At 43.3% G+C, this 14,067-nt stretch overlaps 1 protein-coding gene across 2 annotated transcripts in view; it reads right to left on the bottom strand.

Annotated features, from left to right (window-relative positions):
* Positions 1-501: 501 nt before the first annotated feature.
* Positions 502-14,067, bottom strand: part of LOC130585019 (ubiquinol-cytochrome-c reductase complex assembly factor 1) — a 42,646-nt gene continuing 29,080 nt past the window's right edge. The window contains exons 7-9 of one of the 2 annotated variants that reach the window (XM_057385321.1): positions 6,891-6,968; positions 5,376-5,489; positions 502-2,383 (exon numbers count right to left, since the gene is read on the bottom strand). In XM_057385321.1, the coding sequence (XP_057241304.1) occupies positions 2,249-2,383; positions 5,376-5,489; positions 6,891-6,968 (327 nt within the window). In that variant the 3' untranslated portion in view covers positions 502-2,248. The remainder of the gene's footprint in view (positions 2,384-5,375; positions 5,490-6,890; positions 6,969-14,067) is intronic. The other variant, XM_057385320.1, reaches the window with a different exon arrangement.

The raw sequence follows: 14,067 nt of genomic DNA, 5'->3' as shown, positions 1-14,067 counted from the left end.
AGGCCCCACACACCCAAACACACCCCAGTGCTGGCTCAGCCCTTACAGTGGCTGGGTGAGGGCATTTCATTGTCCGGCCAGAGCTGTGATTACAGGTCTCACCCTAATAAAAGGTTCAAGGGCAGATGCCCATGACWCCCATCTGGCACCATCCTTGTGGAGCCTCCTGCCCATAAACACAGGGCAGGGTTCATTTTGACCACACGCTGTCCCACATTCAGAGCACGAAGGCGTTCTCACCTCCAGGCCGGCTGTCCCAGGAATTCCAGCAGCTCTCCAGTTCCCCTGCAGCCAGGCACAGTCCCAGGCTGGATGGTGGTGTGTTCCCAGCCCTGTGTTCCCATGGCATGGATAACATGAGCCCAGGTTTAAATTACACAGCAGGAAAGGGGTTAAAGTTTAAATAACTGTTTTGTATATGAATTAATGTATGTAGCTTTGAGCCAAAATATCTACCATTAATTTTTCCACCTATTTCAGAAGCAGTAAGATACACAAAGTAAAGTTTATTTTGGTACTTGGTATACTTCACTCTCATTAAAAATAAATTAATCAGCAAATTCCTACACATCTCAGCCTTCTTTTATGTAAATACAAGCCAGCTGTAATGAATTACAAGGTGTTATTATCTCACACACACTGTATAATACTTCACACATAAGAGGTTTCTCTGCTTAGCTCAGCTTTCAACAAAAGCATCTTAAATAAACTGCAAGCAAGTTGTTTGAGCTGTAATGTTTTCACAGAGAAGGGATACACCTCACACAGAGAGAGGGGCTCTTTACATGACTCATTTTATAACATGTTAAACTGAGGAAGTTCACCCTGGAAAAAAAATAACAAAATGCCTTTTTTATACACAGAAGGCTCTCTAAAAGAAGATAAAAAAAAAAAATAAACCACAAGGCAGTGTTTGGGAGCCCCTACGCTGCATCCCACTGCTTTTTGCATGGAGAAGGGATGGCAAATATTCCCCAACACACACACTGAGAAGAAAGCAACTTGAGAAGGAAGAATAGTCACAGCCACGCACAGTTACACTTTCACCAGATTAAAGAGTCACAATTAAGGATTAAATTCACAAATTAAAGATTATCACCTTCTACTTTTGCTTAATGCTTTTATTAGGAATAAATCCTGATTTTATAGGGCTTATWCTTATCAAACACATGGCACAGAAAACAAACACAGCCAGCAATTTTACCCAGACTGACATTTATTATTGATTGACTCAGATTTTTGACAGGAGAGAAATGAAAACTGTTTTTGCCACTGACCTGGAAACAGCCTGGTGAACCATCCACCCACACAGAGCACCTCAGCCTCTGCTGATCTCATCAGTGCAGCTCCTGCTCCCCTAATTACTGTGTTGGCATCATTTGCCTGCACAGCCACAGAAAGTTTTCACTGGTGTTGAAGGATCTTGTTAAAAAGCCCTGGACCGCTGCTTTGGGGGATGGAGGATGGCAGAGTCCTGTCCCACAGACACAAACAGGGATGTTCTTTTCATAAAGGAATTCCTAGACCACAATTCTACACAGAATGTGGAAGTATCAGCAAGGCAGACTGAAACATCAAGTACTGAGGCAGCTTTTAGTGCCAGCCCAGCTACAATAGGGGCTTTAATCTCCCTAAGACAGCCAGAGTCACAGAGGATTGYCRGGRACTGTGCATTATTCTTTGCATTCTCTTATCCTTGTGCAACAAAGCAGAGAGTTCYTAAAAGGGATTTTCACAGAAAACCCTTCAGAATCTGTTAAAGCAATTCTTAACTCTACTAAAGCRAAGATGGACCATTCCATCTTGATATCAGGCATTTAAAATATATATTTATTATCTAAATATGCAAAGCTYGGATTTGCATTCACAACCATTCAGGGAGCAGAGGACACCACCCTGTCTCTGAGTAGCAGCTCTTTACATGAGGCAAAGGACAGAAATGTCTTCTTGAGAGAACTCAAGTCATGGTGAATACCTGGTTTCCTAAGGGCAGAAGGCAGCTCTGTCCATTTGTCAGCAAGGGCCACTCGGGGCCATAAAAAGGACAGAGGTTCTTAAAACAACAAGCATTTATTTGCGGGTGAAGATTTGGGAGTACGACTGTCCAGGAGGCTACTGAGGCACCACAGATGGGCTAGCTAATGAAATGTTTGCCTTCCAACAAACTTTGGACTTTTCTTCCTGACCACACAGCTTCAGCTCAGTCCCATTCCAGGCATGCTTCCCAAGCTGTCCTGACACGTGGATCTCAGAGTCCTTCGTCGTTGTAGACAGGGGCCAGGGGYTTGAGGATGCTGCGGGCGTTGCTCTCCACCAGCGGCCGCCAGCTGACCTCGCCCGTGAGCAGCAGATCCTCCCCGCTCAGCGCGTCCAGGTGCTGCACCTGCAAGCACAGCTGGTCACTGCCACGTGTCCATCGCCAGCCAACCCTCAGCAGCTACACAAACACCCTTCTTCCCAAAAAGCAGGGACATTTCAGCCTACTCTGCCATTTGTGTGAGGCAGACCTAAAAAGATCACTTCCGATGGTGGAGTGTCATGGAAAGGCCGGGATAAGGATCTGCAGATCCYCTGGAGTTTCCTGCGTCACTGATGCCTCCTCTGAGGGTTTGGCAACAGGGCAAAGAGGAGCCASGCAACGCTGCCATGAGTCACTTCATCCTCCTGGTGGTTACAGCAGGGGACACTGCCCAGACTGGCACCCCACGGGGAGCTCCCATCCTTCATGCAACAGAGGCTTTAACTACACAAGGATGGCCTGGCCAGCAGGGAACACCCGGGGTTTATCACATAAAAGCACACGAGCTGGAGGAGGTGAACACATAATGAGCAGTCATCCTCACAGTGGAAGAAATCCCAGAATGGTTTGGGTTGGAAGGGACCTTAAAGCCCATCCAGTCCCAGCCCCTGACATGCGCAGGGACACTCTCCACTATTCCAGGTTGTTCCAAACCCTGTGCAGCCTGGCCTTGAACAYTTCYAGGGATGAGAGATCYACAGCCTCTCTGGGAAGACAGCTGGAATCTAGTGGAATTTTGAGGGGCAATGTAAGCAAAATTAATAAAAAAACACTCTCATCATACCGCTGAGGGTTAACTTGCTGCCACTGGTCACCCTAAACATGAGAAATAGGAAAAAAAAGTGGAAAAAAGTCCCTCAAGGGTCAGTCAAGGACAAACCCATCGCCAYTGGCTCAGGAAGGCTGGGAGAGCTGACCACGGGCACAGTACTTGTTGTCCTGTCAGTACATTCTCCTCTGGCATCCACTAATAGCCACTGTTAAAGACAGGATGCACAAGAAACTGGTACACAGTGTTACTTGAAACAAAGGATAATTTGACAAGGAGTTTCTCAAGAGATGAATGAATGCRCCAATGGCCAGAGGGTCACACTGGAAAGCCACCTAAGCCACAATGTCCTGTCCTGACAGTCACCACCAGCAGATTCTTAGGAGCACTTAAACTCAGCACACAAAGCTCTTTTCCTTGTTCATTTTCCCTCCCTCTCAAAATCATTCACRGATTTTGAGTCTGAAGTGGCTGTGGATTTAACAATCCTGGGCAAACGTTTCTTCCATAAACCTTGTCAGGCACTGGAACCCATGTGCAGTGGCAGCACCCCAACCAACTGCAACAATGTTCCGTCCCCACATTCCTGTGTCACTAAACACCTTTCCTTGCTCACTTTTCACATGCCTTTACGATGTCCCAGAGCTGTCTCCCATTCTTTCCCAGCTGTTTTTTGGGCAGGGGATTCTGCTCACAGCTGATAAAGGAGCTGTTTCACTGTCACGCTTCGTGCTCCTCTCTGAACCTTCTTCAGTTCACGTTTTATCCGTACTGATGGTGAGCACTTGAAGCAGACACATAATTCCAGCTCACAAGGGCATCAGGAATGTAAAAGTGGCACCACAGCACTATTTTATCCCCTATTCCTTCCTTAGTAGTTCTGAGAATTTGTTTTGCATTTTTTTAAACACTGCAGAGTGCTGAGCTGACATTTTGATATTACAACTGCAATCTCAAGGCCTCATTCCTGTGTGGAACAGTTCAGAGCTCATTGGCACCTGTGAAGAGCTGGGAATGTTTTCCTCAAGTGCACCACTTGCCTGCAGAAATGACCTCTCTGCACAGAACCTGTGCTGATTCCTCCCCAGCGTGCCACATTTTCCCCTGATCACTCTTTCCTATTCAACTGCTGATTGCTTCAGACCTATCCTTTGCTTGAATATACAGAAGTGCAACGAATTCCCTATCTGGCAAGAAATTATCCCAAATTACATACTTTTTCTTTGTGTTTACTTCCTGCAAACTTTCCTACAGCCTCAACACTGAGCATCAGCAACCTTCAGCATTGATTTAAGCCAGCCCCTCCYRAGAACTCTCTGGCATTCTCAGTGTYCTCAGTCCCTTAGGAAGCTCAGCTCYTTATCTCCCATTTTCTCAGACACACACTGAAATACTGTCTCTCCAAACCTCTATCTGATCCTGAATATAGTATTGGAAACATTAAAGAGAMTGATGTTGTGAAAGTTCTGGTCTTCGATTCCCTATCCAATGCTCCACTTTTCCTCCAAAACCTCTCTCACTCCTCTTTGGTGCCCACCTGGACTATATCCCACCAAAATTCCCTAGAGATCTGACTAACAAACATCCTCAGGGCTGAGAGGATAGACACTGCTCTGGTAATAACTGTCTCCTTCAGGTAATAACTGAAGGAAAYAGAAATAATTCTGGAAAACAAAACTTTTTACTTCTTTCCCCCAAAGGTCATCAGGAGACTTTGAAGCTCTGTGTGCTATTTCACTAGGAAGAGAATCCCAACTCTCTAACAYTGATTATACTTCTACAAGTTGCAGCCCATTTCTGACACATTTTGTTGAGCCTCTCCATAGCATGGGCACAGAAATAGATGAGCGGGATTGCTCTCAATATTCCATTAAATTGTCTGGAGCCATTTTCAAGCAAACTGTAATAATGATCTGTTCTTTCTGGTGACCAGGGACAGGACCCAGGGAATGGCTGGAGCTGTGTCAGGGCAGGCTCAGGCTGGAGATCAGGAAAGGTTCTTGTGTCCCCAGAGGGTGCTGGCACTGCCCAGGCTCTCCAGGGATGCTCAGGGTGGGGTTGTTGGGGGGTCTGGGCAGGGCTGGGTACTGAATCAATGATCCTTGTGGGTGCCTTCCAGCTCAGGATATCCCACARTTCTACAATAAATATCATCCAGTTTTAGACTTCTACCTTTTTTCCCTAAAACTGATCACTAAATATTAAAATCCAATTTATTTCTGAGAACTGAGCTGCAYATGCAAGCAGTAAAAGAAAGCTGTGCACTATTTAATCCTGCAGCAGAGGCTGAGGCGAGTGGGGCCGTACCTGTTTGCGCACGTACTCCACCAGCAGCTCCAGGTGCCGAGGGTCWTCGCAGTTCCTGTTCAAAAGGTTTCTCCAAAGAGCTGCTGCCAGAACGTGATCATCAGACAAGATTCCCTAAAGGAAAGTACAGAGGGGGATTAAAAACTGCACATGAAGAAGGTCTGAACACAAGACAGCGCCGTTTGTGTTCTTGGCCCCAGGCCACGGCACCTGCCCCAGAGCCCACAGCTGCCATGGGCTCTGCACATGGAAAGGCAGCAACATCACTCTTTCCCAGAGTGGAAAAACAACCCTGGCCTTAAATTAATTTACAGAGCAGYCTGTAACCAATTTTCTGGCAAGTTAATTTGGAAAAAACCTGGGTCAGGGTATTCCTAATGTCAGAGTGGAWAACTTCATTTCTATGTTATGAAATCTTTACCATAAAAATGGTGATCTTACAGAGAGGGCAGCACCACCTCATGGGAATGTGTGATGCCTATCAMATTTAAAAAAGAAAAACTTAAGGATATTTAATCCAATGTTGCAGAACTATAATCTGGACATTGGTATTTTTCTTTGCTTTTTTAACTTTTCATTCTARATGAGAAAGAACTCCCGCTCATCAAGAACTATCTAAATTTTTCCAGTTAAACAGTTAAATCTATTATTAGCTTTGGTTTATACAAGAACCACATCTATTAATGTAATTTGCCCTAATTCTCTTCARCTTTTATTGTCTTTTTAGATTATGTGGTGTTGTCACCACAGGCTCACAACTCCTGTCTTCTGCTGACACATTTGACAAAGGCAAAAGACTAAAATATTCAGTTAAAAATAAAAAAAAGGTCAACATTTGTCCTTAATCAAAGCAAATATTTTTTTCCAAAAAGATAGTCAACGAAACACAGGCAGACACATCCTGGCTATACTTAAAATCAGATTAAACCTCACATGTGTAACACTGCAACTCTATGAGGTTACATTTACAATCTATTAATAATGCAAATCACTCTACAAAAAAAAAAACAAAAACCACAAAGTGAATAAGAGAACCTGAAGAGCAACACTCACTTGAGCAAAAAAAAAGATGTATTTTCCTCCTGAATGTCCTGCAGACACTTGGGTATGGTGGCCCATACTTTGCCTCCATGYATTATGAGGGAGGATATTATTGTAAGTAATACAATATTTATAATAATATAAATATTTTCACATAGACTCCTTATAAATACTCTATAAATCCTCTCTTTGCTTTCAAAGTACAGCTGAGTACAACAGGATTCAGAGGGAGGGAATGATTTAGTGATGGCCAAGAAGGGATGGTGAAGCAGCACAAAGAGCACCCCACCCTCCACACCCCATGGTTTAAATCCATGTGCTGTTTTCTTCAAAGAGTTTCCACTCAGGGCTGCTTCCCTAATGTAATATTTCTCCAAAGAAATGGCCAGTGAATGTTTTACCCATCTGGACAATTCTCTGTTCAGGAATTAGATGGTCTACTTGTTGTACATTCCCTGAAAACAGCCTTCTTACCTCATCRTATCCAAACAGAGCTGCATAGAAATTTTCTACCATCCTTTTCAAGTCTTCTTTCAGAACAGTAGAATTAATCTGAAAAACAAACCAGAAAACCATCAYTATAGGCTCAAGGAGGAGGCAAGGAGAAAATATTCCCAGTTTCACCGTGAGTGGACAAAGAACCACCAGTGCCCCAGCCCACATCTCTGAGATTTGGAGGCAAGCAGGAGTCAGTCACTTTGGAGCCCCTGTGACACAGCTYTGTTAATTCTGACACAACTGAGGTCGGTGTTACTCAACATACAACTGGCAGAAACATCCCCAGCCAACAGCTCTGCCAGCATTGCAGGAGTGGAGAGAAAACACTGCTGGAGGAGTGTGAAGTGAGGCACTGCCCTCGCAGTGGCAGCACAGCCCACGATCATGGAGACCCCTCTGTAGTTTAACTGCTGAACAGCTTCAGACCTTCATCCATCCTTAGAAACTCAAAGGTTTTTCAAGTTTTTTTCTCTCCAAAGCACAGACTGCAGAACTGGATGCGCTGCAACAGTGGAAATAGGAGAATGCTAAAGACAGAGACACCAGCCTGCCACTGCTCCTCCTGTACTGTCCAGACTGACTCTCAGCCAGCACGAACATGAATTCTGCCTTTCCAGCATCTCAGATTCACTTGTTTTTGACTATGACTAAACTTCTTTCAGTCTGTGATGACCCAGCGACTTCCCCCGTGCTCTCAGTGTGACTCAGTCCAAGTTCCACACTGACCTTTAACTAAATTTAATAACTGCTTAAGTATTTGCTGGGTTGGCCTAAGCCACCCATTGGCGTGAGAACTGACCCCATGTAGCTTAAAATGGGATGGGACCAACTGCTGGGCACAGAGGGATGGCTGAAACGCCTCCTGTGCATCTCCCTCACCCACACTGTGTGTCCCTCTTGCCTCTGCTTGTTGCTCCTACCAACAAAGTGACGCAGYTCCTCTCCCAAGGGCTCAGCCACACTCTGGTAAAGCTTCTTCTTCACAGTGACTGCCATGAGGRATCCAAGAGACACAAAGCGATTTTTTCTACAGCTTTCACACACCCCAGAAGTACAAATGAGAAGGGCCATCAGCCCTGCACATCAGCAGGACACTCAGGTGTGACACTGCACTTTGCAGACAGGATTTACACACGAGGGACATCAGCCCATCACACTCCCCACACTTGGAACCCCTTGTCCCAAATACTCTCTCAGTATCCTTATGAGTATTCACCTTGGCAATTACACAACAGATTTTCTATCAAAATAYGAGTTAGTTTCTGCCAAGTGAGCAAATTTCCAGTTCAAATATTCTTCCCTTAAACCACTGTCTTTTTTCATCTGTTGATTTTTATAGCAATGCACATAGTGCAAACACAAGGAAAATTCCTTTTATGTCAGTTACTCATATTTTTCCATTAATACAAACTATTAAAATTCATGCAGATATTTTATAGGCTATCAAGATTTGGAGACTGGTTATTAGTGAATGTTTAAAAAAAGAACTAAACATAAGAAATCAGAGGGTTAAATGATGACTGCAACTTCTGTAATGACTTAATTAAATTTTTATTGAGTACATAAACTATGATGTCATTTCTACCCAACCATGCTCAAACCTATGCATGTCAGAGATCGTGGTTTTTCTCAATAGAACATACTTCTAAATAAGCTGCACTTCTACAGCTCTAATAAGGGGGAGCAGGTCTCATGTAACACACTCAATAAATTATCCTTCCATTTTAAACAAACAAATTCCATGAGTTATTATATATTTGCCACGCACTTTTTATGACATAATAAAAATGTTACCTCAAGGATTACTTAACACATACTACAAATGTTACAGCAGGCAACTGCAAGGGGCAAAGAAAACAAATAGTCCCATTACAGAGACAAGTCCTGGACTATACATCCCTGGGGAAGCAGCTTTCCCTACTAAAAACAAAGAGCAGCAGCTTTAAGTTAGCAAGAAACAGGAGATAACCAAGTTCAACAAAACATGGCAATAAATACATCTTAAAAGACATCTTAAAAGTTTCAGATACAAAATCTGAGTTTGGGGATGGAGCTGTATCTTAGGCAATGAAAAGATATTTAAAGGAATATTAAAATTTCTGAAGAATCCAACTGGCATTGGTCAAGTACAAACACTGAAGGAAAAAAATCCTTCTCTGTAAATCAAGAAAAATGAGTAAATCCAAAGCAGTGTTTGCAGGAAACGATTCCTCTTTCAAAGCTTGTACATGTTCTTACCACTGGCCATTTTCAGGATCTGGTTGGTTGTGATTCTGCTGACTCTTCCACAGTTTGTTACGAAGAAGAAAAACTGCTAGAGAATTCCAAGTGAGTAATTACTAATAACAAGGAAAAAATCAGTAACATCTGGAGTTCTTCTTGGGACTTTGCCCCTTTGCCTTCCTTGGAACAGCCCAGTGCAGAGCTGTCACTGGGCAGATTTATGTGCTATGGCCTCAGTGACACAGGACTAGGTTAGTTCAAAACCAGGAACCCAYTTTTGGTACACACCTCATCTTTACAAGACCTCTCTAACAAGGAAATGTAGAGTTAATGTATCTTCCTGCTACATGTCACAACTCTTCTCTAAAAGGCTCCGTGAGCTCACGTTCTGCCTATGGCACAACTGCAGCAAACAGCTGCTGCATTTTCCATGTCACAGAGAAGAAACCCCATCTTCAGCCTCAAGGAGTTCATGTGCATCATCCAAGAGCCACTTGCTGAGGGTGACTCTGCAGCTGACAAGTGACGGTGCTAAGTCTCACGGGTTTTGTATTCTGAGAACATTTCTAGGGAGGTAAGAGCACACTGCTCTCCTGTACTGCTGGACATGCAGAAAACACCAACACGTGGGCACAGTATTTAAAGTGACCACTGCTCTACAATCAGTGCATATCAGTGTCCTGTGATGGACCAAGAGCTTCCWTTGGCAATGAATCTCCTCCTCCCCCCCAGCTGCCTTGGCTCATGGTGCAGAGCAGGATCAGTGTGCACAGACTGGAAGGTAACAAGTGCCAGGACAAGAAGAACGGCCTCAAGTTGTGCCAGGAGAGGTTTAGATTGTATTTGAGGGAAAAGAAACAATAGGAAAAGTTGTAAAACATTGGCACAGGCTGGTCAGGGCAGCGGTGGAGTTACCATCCCTGGTTCAAACAATGTGTGGGTGTGGCAGTTGAGGACATGGTTTAATGGGGAACATGAAGGTGGTGTTGGGTTGACTGATGGTGACTGGATGATCTGAAAGGTGTTTCCCAATCACAACGAATCCATGATTCCATGGGCTCTGGTTTGCTCTGCATGCTTGAGGCCATGGAACCCAGGGATGAGCCCAGAGCTGCCGAGGTGCAGCCCATCCCCAAAGAGAAGGACACAGGATCCCTGGCAGTGTCACCYCTGTGTCCTGCCCCAGGCTGCACTGTCTGAGAGCACTGTAACAGAATTTGCTTTCTGCTTCAGCTTTTGCCAGCATGTGTTGCACCCTTAAGCTACTTTAACACATTAATCCTTCCATAGACTATAAAGCCAGAAGGGGCACTCCTAACTGCCTTGTACAAGCACTAGTCATTGAATTCCAGGCAGCAATTCCTCTCTTTAGGCTGTAAGTTATGCTTGAACTAGACTTTTTTATGAAGAGATTTCAGCCAGAAGAAATGATTAGATCATACAACCTGACCCTCTGCATATCACAGACCATTACATTTCACCGAGTTCCCCCTGTACTAAGCTCACTAAGTTGTGTTTGGCTAAAGCATATCACCCTCACAGTTGAACATGTGTATCTCATTTCATATTTGAATTTTCTGGCTTGGGTTTCAACCCCTTCGTTCTCATTATACCATTTCTGCTGGAATAAAAAGCCTCTTCTGTRCACTCTGTTTGCTCCTGTACCTGCACACAGTGGATGTGTCAGCACAGTCATCTTTCTAAGCTAARGCTGGGCTCTTTCAGAGGCACTGACACACCACAGCAGCACCACGCTCCTGGAGTGCTCAGAGCTGCAGCAGCAAAGCACTGCTTTATGCTGATACTGTAAAAATTCATCCATCCCTTGTGCAAAACAAGTTCCACAGGTCTGAGTACACTCGTGTTGTCATGGCTGAGTCCACTCTGGGGACTCTGAGTCCACTCTGGGGACTCCTGCAGCCCCACTGCCATAAACATCACCCACTCTCTCTGACACTTCTGACTGCTGGAGCAGGAGGAATATCAGCAGAAGCTCCTGAAGGAGATATAGGACCAGCCTTTCATGATAAAAAAATGTCACTCCACAAACATTTAGGCCCCCTTCTCAAGTTGCAATTGGACAGAATTACTTGTAATATGATTTTCATTCTTTATAAATAATATATAAGCACTTATATATGGGCTTTTTGAGTGTTTGCTCAAAACACTGTAAAAATACACACGACTTTAAATGGGCAAATGCAGCCCTTTTATTTCATCTTGTATTATCACTGCTGCTTGCAGGACAGTAATTTTGAAATGACCAAGACTGTAGCTAGGATCAAAAAGATTAAATTAATAAAACAGATTAGGAAGATATTTGTAGCAAGAGGTCATAAAGGTCAGTTCCTTCAGGCACATATTTGTAAAATGACAAAGATATTGAAGAAATTATTTTTCCAATCTTCAGTTTTTGAGCCTTTTATTAACTGCTCTGCTACTTTGTCTGCAAAGCAGATCACTGCTTGTAACTAGCTATAACTTGAGTCCCTGTATGCTTTAAATATTAACCTTCTAATAAATTCTCTATTTGTTTTTTTTTAGTTAGAAATAATTTTGTAATACACCTCTGTAACCATTAACTTCAGAGAACAATGTTTAAAGCCTTCTTCAGTATTTAGTGACAACCTATTCCAAYACTCTTTTAACCTAGGCAAAAGCTAAATGTTAGGTTGTAGCAGAACAGGCTCCTGCCAAACTTCAGTCCATAAAAACAATGTTAATGGAAAAAGTTGTGCGTGCTCTGCTAACTTCACAACAATTGTGCAATCATCAATAAGGCTCCTCCAGAGCAAGTTTATTCCAAGCAGACAGAAAAGCAAGTTATACAATATTACCTACATCTTTCAGCAAAACCAGATGCTCACCCCTACCTGTCTGYTACCCAGAAAATGAGGCTTGATCCTATCTTGCAGTTTATTAATTTGGAAGCTCTGCCATGGTAACAGTTACAGATGCAGAGGAGCTCACAGTACAATCTGAACTGTATTCAATGGCTCATTCAAAGTTCCTGTTTCCCTGCAGAACGTGGCTGGCAGAGCTCACCGACAACCTCTCAAGAGAAGGATCAGGGAAAAGAGGTCAAATTGCTGTGCTCTGTCAAGTTGTGCTGATTCTCTGTAAGGTGAGCAGTTGTCAAGGGACTTTTCTGTAATGCTTCTTTAAAAACCAGTTGCTAAAAGCCTGAAACTAATCACAAATGTGTTTCTGAACATACCAGAATCAGGAATTCAGCCTGATAAGCTGAAAAAAGAGGAAAGTTTAAAAGAGGCACTTGGAGAAGACAGTTCAAAGGTAGATACATCTTTAAGGTAAATATGCACCCATGAGCAGTCCCAGCGATCCTGTAAAGCTCCGGCTCCTCAGTGAAACAAATCAAAGGGATTGTCACAAAGTGTCACACACCAGGAACACTGACCAGACCAAGAGGCCACCTACCAGGGGACCCTGCCTTCAAGAGCAGCCAGAATCCCTGAGAAAAGGCCAAACCCTACAAAAGTTGATCCATGCTTCCTCCAAGGATCTCCCAACCAATTTCAGCTCAGGATAATTCTGAACTCTTGCTATTTGTTTAGAGTAACCTCCAAAAGATCTCCATGTCCAGCAGCTTGTCCAGCCAACTTTGTGCATCCATCATGTGCTTCAGCAAGAAGCACCCTGCTCTGCCACCCCCGAGGAGATCCACCTCCTCCTTCTGTGTGTTCCCCTTGATTCTGTCTCTTGCTGTCTTCRTCTGCTGGCCCACTCTTTCCACAGGATCAGGCAGTGGACACACATTGCTCCATMACCCTCCCACAGCACTCAGGATTCTGAGAGTCACAGAATGATCCYGGAATGGTTTGGAAGGGCTCTTAAAGCYCATCCATTTCCAYCCCYTGCCATGRCCAGGGACACCCTGCACTTTTAGACCAGGATGCTCCAAGCCCTGTCCAGCTTGGCCKTGGACACTCCCAGTCCATCATAYTCCAGGTGATATGATCTGCCCATAGAGAAAGGCTTCAGATAACTTAATAAAAGTCAAGAACTACAAAATTCCAGGGATCAGAAAGTACTAAACTAAATGAAACATATTAGATAACATGAACAGGGCTGCAGAGACAGAAAAAGTGTCATCCATTCTGAAACAGGTAAGTACAAATTAGTAGAAAATATAGTACATGAAAATAAAAATCACAAATAAATCTGACCAGTTATATCCAGTGCTGATAAAGGTATTTGCAATAGGTGTTAAAAAAAATTCAAAAAACCTATTTAACAACATGCAGACATTTGGCAGCTACAATTTGGAAATAGATCTCCAAGAGAAAAAAATTAAGTTCAATTCAATAGTGAAGAAAAAGATAAAAAATGCTACAAATTATTATGAAAGGAATATAAACCAAAAGAGGAACCCTATTCTGTMATAAATCCATAATGTACCCACATATAAAATGCTGCACATATTTGTTACCTTTCAATCTCAGAACAGATCTAAAAGCAGCAAAAAACACATAGAACAGACCAACAYGACGAGACATATGAGGAAACATTTGTTATATTCAGGATGAAATGAGGAAGAAGATGGTGGAGAGATAAAATCATGAGTGCTATCCAGCAGGTAAACAAAGAATTATTGTCCACTGTTTCTCATTAAAAAGATGCAAAGTAGAATCTGATTAAATGAACAAACATACTTTCAAAATTCAAGTGTTTCCTTATACAATATATTTAAGTGGCAGAAGTCATTGCCACAGGACATTGAAGAACAAAAAATACGAAAGAAGTAAAAAAAGGCCTGCGCATTCCTGGAGGATTTCTGTCAGTGATCCCAAACACGGCCATCTCCATGAGCTCTCAGGTTACTCSTTAGTGAATGCCAGGAGGAACACTGACCCACAGCTCTGTTTCTTATCCTTGATCCCAAGTATCTCTGGTCACTGGCAGCCACAGT

Source organism: Malurus melanocephalus, unplaced genomic scaffold, assembly GCF_030028575.1.
Source record: "Malurus melanocephalus ecotype Western Australia unplaced genomic scaffold, MMel_1.1 scaffold_810, whole genome shotgun sequence".
In the NCBI taxonomy this organism is placed as follows: domain Eukaryota; kingdom Metazoa; phylum Chordata; class Aves; order Passeriformes; family Maluridae; genus Malurus; species Malurus melanocephalus.
Note: the sequence above shows the minus strand (reverse complement) of the source record. Positions and strands in the feature narration are given on the sequence as shown.